We start from the raw sequence: 6,571 nt of genomic DNA, 5'->3' as shown, positions 1-6,571 counted from the left end.
CTTTGCTTTAAATGTGCCTTATCTAAACATTGTGTTCATAAGGTTCCTTTAGTAGAATAACTTCTTATTTTTTAATAATCTTAGAAATAACTTCATAAAATGATAATGTTAGACCTTGATTATATAATTATTAGAATTAATGAGAACTGAAATGTTTGGTTCTATATTTTTAGACACTCTATAGACACTTTTACATTAAGAACTCGAGACTCATCTGTATTTATGTATCTCCTGTCGTTTTGAACTAGTGACAGCCAGAGAAGGCAGCCAGTCTGCATCATTCTAAGTAATTGACAGTCAGTCAGCATCATTCTGCCATCCATGCTAAATAACTGACTGTCATTCTTCTAATGTATGCACCTAGAGTTTAAAGATCAGGAAATATTTTATAATTTAGCAAGGATTTCAGCTGTTCTGAAGTCCCAACCTCTACCACAGGGCCAACCTCTACCCACTAGATCTTAATGGAACTGGAACAGGCTATAAGGTGGCTTGAAAGAAACTTTATCACAAGTAATAAATGTACAAAATTTGATAATCTTGTATTGTCATCAGATACAAGTAGTTTACATAAACACAGGAATATATATATATATATTTTATGGAACAGAGGTAAAATTCTGCTGCTACTGGGTACCAGAACTTATTTTTTAAGGCGGTACTAGTACCGGGACTTATTGAAACTGCTTTGTCGTTGTTATGATTATTTATGCATAGATTTTTTCTTTTCTTTTCCTTTTTCAAAAACAGGTCCACTTTACCCAGCTGAGTACCTCTACTTTGTTTTTGAGAATTTCACCCCTGGTATGGAACGAAAAGGTCACATAAGCAATCTTTGTTGATGTGACCTCTCTGTCCCATACTTTATATATATATTCCTGTGTCTATGTAAACCACCCGTACTTTAAGATGACAAAAGCTTGTTGAAACTTTGTACATTTGTTACTTTTAATAAAACTTCTTTCATTACCAATTCAAGCCGTCTCCAAACTTTATTTTCTAAAAGTAGCTTCCTTGTCATAAAAAAAAAAGCAAGCCACCTAAAACTACGTAACCCGTAACTGAAAAGAAGCCGTTTACTTCGATAAACAAAATATTGCTATTTCATTTAATATGAAGGTGAAAAGAAAAAGGTACTTAAAGTCTACTGGGGCCAGAGCTTGCATCTTTCATGTGCAGTACACATAGAGGAGATGAAGACATTAGAGCTTGCTACTATACAGTGGGTGCACTACAGTCAAGACAAAGGGAAGGTCATAATGCACCACCAGCAGGACAAATACGTCGTCACCTCGGACTACGGACTGGTTGTCCTGTCCGTGACCCATAAAGATAATGGACGTTACGAGTGTAAAGTCGGACCACACACTCTGTGCAGTTATGATGTTACAGTGGATTCGAGTAAGTTGTCGCTCACATTTATCGTTATTAGTGTTATTACAACAATCAAATAATTCTTTACCTTTGGATACTGCCATCTCATTTATTTGAACTTAAACTAATCGAATATACTGGCCATGAAACGTATACAGATGTAGTTTTCTTCGGTTTTTCACTTAATAATAATTGTTTTCTACCATGTTAGCTAATGTTTTTCATACCAGTAGTAATTATTTAACAGGAAAAACATGAATGAATATTTTCTCTTGCAGTTTTGCGATAATCTTGTAAAATATCGTTGAATTTCAGGAACGTGTAACCCTCCCACGGAAATGGAATATAAACAGATCTACTCATACTGGTGTCGAGAGTTTGAGAAATATAAACTGGCCATGAGTACCTGGCAGCGTAAGCAGAACGTATGTTTATATCATTTCAGGTTTTGGATTTCTAAGTTATTGTTTTGCCCCAGATTTTCCAGTAAAATCACTTTTTCTCAAAGTGTCTCAGAACACAGGAACTTAGCAGTGATTTTTTCTCAGCAGTAGAAGGTTCGAAATGTTTACGTATTGACACATTACATGGTAGTTACAATTTTCATATTTTTATATTAAAGATTACTTTTCATTTCCTGAGTGTTTGTATTGTGGGATTGACTGAATAACTTGGATAGCTTTTGGATGATATTTTTTTAGATCAGTTTAAACTAACCTTATTATGATCTTTTAATATAGTAATGTTTATAATGTGTTCTAAGTATATAAAGAACAAGCGTAATGTTCAGAGATGGCGAAAGGTATGTTAGTGGTACCATAACGTGTTAAGAATCTTTTATAAATTTTTCTTATATAATTTTTGGACTAACTTTGTTCCTTTTTGCTTCCAATCTTTTCACTTTTAAGAAAACTTGATTAGCATTAATTCGTTATAGCTATTAAACTTACTTGGTTCTCTCTCTCTAGCAAGGATTTTAAGTAATTAAATTTACTTGATATATATATCTCAAGTTACCTCTGTAGTCACGTTTTTAAGTCACTAAAATTGAGATATAAGTTTCACCCTCATAACCACTTTATTACATTAGTCAGTACAAACCTTATCTCTGTGTTGTGATAAAATTGTTTTCTTCAATCACTTTCTATGACTTGCTGGTCATTAAATATTTTCACAAAACAGATACTTGCAAGATGTGACAAAGGCCCTATCAAACATCTGTGAAAATTGTAAGTTTGTATTTATTGAGTTTTTCCACAAAAATCACATGTGCTGCACGATGAGGAGACAGTTTTGGTGAAAAAAACTAGTGAATTGGACCACATCTTCAAATAAACCTGCAAATTTCTTTATGATTTTGAACCCCCAAACAGGAATAATTTATTACTAAACTTACCAGATGCTGTTCAAATGTGTTACGGTTGTTAATTGGAATGTTTCAAACATCCTTTTGTAACAGATGTAATATATTTAAATAAAAATCATTAGCCATTTCAGTTTAAATGATTCATGTACGATCTTTTAACTTAAGTGGGTACTGAAACAATAAAATCCTTACATAGTCTATATTAAAATTATTATTTCAGGAATGGACTAATGGGATCAGCGATCTGTAGCTTCAGTCTGGAGTCCATCCAGGAAGTCTTTAATGGAAAGTTCAAGGAACAGGTCACTTCCTCTTCGGCGTGGCTGCCTGTAATCAGCGTAAAGGTTCCAGAGCCTCGACCCGGGCAGTGCGTTAACAATACCCAGACTTTACCTGATTCTGTGCTCAACTTTATTCGTGGACATCCTCTTATGGACTCTGCCATTACCCAGGAAAATGGCAAACCTGTGTTTTACAAACGGGATGTAATCTTAACCCATTTGGTTGTAGATAAAATGGAGGTTGATGGGGTTTCCTACATTGTTTATTATGCAGGCAGTGGTATGTCAGATTATTCAGTATGTTATTTCATGAAAGAAAACTGAAAGGTGATTCCAAGTAATAACATATCATAATAAAACTCTTTGATAGCTAATAACTACTAAACATTTTAAACCTTGTACATAGTGACGTCATGCACTGCCATGATATTTCTAAATGTTGCCTCTTTTTTTCTATTGGTACAATAATTGGTTGAAATGTTATTAACCTCACAAGAACATGACAATGTGTCAATGGTACACGTTTCAAACAGCTGTAAGGGCAGGAATCTGAATAGTCATGGTGGAACACGGTTGGTACGTCCCCACATATATTCTGGTTCCTTTAGAGGGCATGGAAAACTTCCAGTCCCATTGTGAGACAGTAATGGTGCCATGCCTAATCAAATTTAGCAACTGCTTAGAACCCCAAGTAGTTCAAGGTGCCTCTAAATCGTAAGGAAATTTTTTTTCATCAGAACTTTGACTTTTGCCTGTTTTAGTATTATACTCGTTTCAATATGTGCTGTCAATGAAAGCAATAAAAAAACACCACTCAGTAATGGATGGACTTTTAAAAGTTGTAACAGCAAGACACTTCTCCGTCAGGCACGTGTGGTAGTTGAATGCTGATTGGTTGCTAAATGCAGTGTACACATGGTATACAAGATTTTAGAAAGATACAGTTGTGTTAGTATGTGAATGGAAATGACTTTTCAACAAGAGTTTTAGTGTGTGTGTGTCCAAAAAATTCCTTCTTATGGCTAGAACTGTCACTGTCATGGGAATAAGTATTGGATAACTTGATCTTTAACCCTGAAACAGTTTGTTTTAATGAAGGAAAATACTAATTATTCTTAATAAAGGAAATAGCTGATTTTCAAACATGTTTTGTTGCTGTTATTTTCTTTTCAGTAAGAGGACAGGTCTTCAAGACAGTGGAGTGGTATGATGGGACAGGAGAAGCACACTCTAACCTTGTAGACGTGTTTGAAGCCACCACACCTGAACCTGTGCGAAACATGGAAATCTCTAGCAAAGTAAGTTCTCACGAAGTTAATTACACATTATAATAATGTTCCACGTCCTACACTGTCATTGGTTACACTCAGCTTGATGGCCAAGATGATGCACTATTGACCAACATTGTAATTTATATTATAACAAATTTGTGAAGGATAGTAAGGTAAATCTCAGACCACATTCTGGAGAAATCTTTCATGTCATCCACTATACCTTGATGCTACTTCCAAGACTATGTGCACTGGGGCGATTAACAAGTATATGATCAAATGGGATTGTGGTGATATCACTTTCATGAAAATGGTCTTTGATTTCAAGGAGTGACCACAAGCTTGTGACCTTTAACAATTTTAAATGTTTGTAATTGTTGCATTAGTATCAGGAGATATTTCAAGTTTCATCACAATAACATTTTTGGGTCGGAGGATTCTCTTTCACAGTCATAACTTTCATTCTGGATGGGGTTCAGAGCCTGTTGCTGTTTTAAATTTTCTGCCATAAAATTATTTTCACTTCAATGAAGAACACTGATTATTTGAATTTTTTCTTCTTAGAAAGCTGTGCTTTGGCTGTATATTGTTTAATATATTCACTATAGAAATATCTTTTCAGAAAGTCTTAAAACTTTAAAAGTCGTAAGTGTAATGTAGTGGTATTGCACTGTCAAACAGTTGTTAATTTCCCAGAAATCAAACATGTATTTACTTGTGGTGGTAATACACTGTTAAGTAGTTAATAATTCTCGCAGAAATCAAATATATTTATTAACTTACTTGTGGTGGTATCAGATGGTCGAAACCAAATGTATAAACACTAAATGTGCTGCCCATGGGACTGCGACTTGTATCATATCATTGCATTTACATAAAGACATCATTGAAATAAAATTTACTTAACCCTCTGTATTACGAAAATAGCAAGAAGTAATGGTGAGAGTAACAAGCATTTTTTGTTCTGTTAAACAAAAAATTAACTGTAGTAATTCTTGAAAAAAAACAACAACTATTATTTGGCGTAACTTACAAGTGTGTATTGGTGAAATTCTATTAATCTGAGGTACTGTAAACAAAATGAGAAACGTTACTATAATGTCTTCTTTTTCAGCATAAGTCAATCTACGTGGCTTCAAAGTCAACGATTCGACAATTTGATTTAGTAATGTGTAAGAGGCGATATAGAACATGCCTGCGATGCACACAGGACCCCTATTGTGGATGGGACAAGGAGCATGGCGAATGCCGGCCATACAATCGAGGGTGTGTACAGTGTTATATCTCGAGTAGGTCTAGAATGAAAAAATAACAATATAATGTTTTTGATTAATTATTATAATTTAAAAAAAATATATTGTTTATGAGTAATTTTGAATTATTTAGTGGAAAGCACAGTTTTGGTGCTGATTTTATTAGCTCTTGAATCACCGTTACATTAACTCAGTCAGACGAAACTGTTACTACTTGTTTTATTTGTATTTCTACTAGACTGTGCTATTCCATTTACCATCTTTCAAAAGATGTGTACAGAGACTTCTAAGATTTTCTTTGGTAGATAAATGATAAAAATCTGGGGGAGGTTTAGGTTTTGATTTTTTACTTTGTCTTCTAAATGCATAGCATAAAATGTTATTTCTGCTTTTGTTCAATGTAGGTATTTTTTCTAATGTTAATCTGATATTATAATGTTGAATTATTTTTCTTCTTTCTATACCATCACCTTCTTATTTCATGAAACTAAAACATTTAATTTAACCCTTTTTGCTGTTCTGTTGATATACAAGATTAAAGGTCAGCTGAGTCACTTACAAAGGACTAATTGTGAAATCAGTTATTCAAGAAATTTTAAAAGGTGGATGCTATAATTACCATTGAAAAAAATTAATTCTGGTGTGTCAGTGTCTCACTCCATGGAAATTTTCATCCCAAGCACATTTGTTCACATTAGTTAGCAAGTAAAGTATTTATAGACACTTACATATATGTATGTATAAAACAGTAATAAATAACCAAAATTTAGTGATGAAACATTATTGAAATAATTAGACTTTTTGTAAATAAATTAACTAAAATTATTGATGGGAAAATGTTCAGGAAATTTTTTATGTAAACATTTTTTTCCTTAATTTAACTCATTGACTGCTAATTCACTGAGTGTGCCATATACGGTGTATGGCTAGCAAAAATTCTCCGTGCTTTCAGAGCAGCTACAGTCAATGGGTTAAATGGCCATGTCTCTAATACAAATCATAAGATTGCAGTTTGGATAAAGTGTA

General features: G+C 33.6%; 1 protein-coding gene across 1 annotated transcript in view; it reads left to right on the top strand.

The window, feature by feature from the left end:
* LOC106469316 (semaphorin-2A-like) overlaps positions 1–5,604 on the top strand; it is a 36,127-nt gene extending 30,523 nt beyond the window's left edge. Inside the window, exons 9-13 of the mRNA XM_022397809.1 lie at positions 1,120–1,401; positions 1,690–1,819; positions 2,961–3,301; positions 4,195–4,319; positions 5,407–5,604. Coding sequence (XP_022253517.1) covers positions 1,120–1,401; positions 1,690–1,819; positions 2,961–3,301; positions 4,195–4,319; positions 5,407–5,604 — 1,076 coding nt within the window. The remainder of the gene's footprint in view (positions 1–1,119; positions 1,402–1,689; positions 1,820–2,960; positions 3,302–4,194; positions 4,320–5,406) is intronic.
* Positions 5,605–6,571: the final 967 nt, after the last annotated feature.

The sequence above is a fragment of the Limulus polyphemus genome, unplaced genomic scaffold (assembly GCF_000517525.1).
Source record: "Limulus polyphemus unplaced genomic scaffold, Limulus_polyphemus-2.1.2 Scaffold3421, whole genome shotgun sequence".
NCBI lineage: Eukaryota > Metazoa > Arthropoda > Merostomata > Xiphosura > Limulidae > Limulus > Limulus polyphemus.
This window is presented reverse-complemented; position numbering and strand designations above follow the sequence as displayed.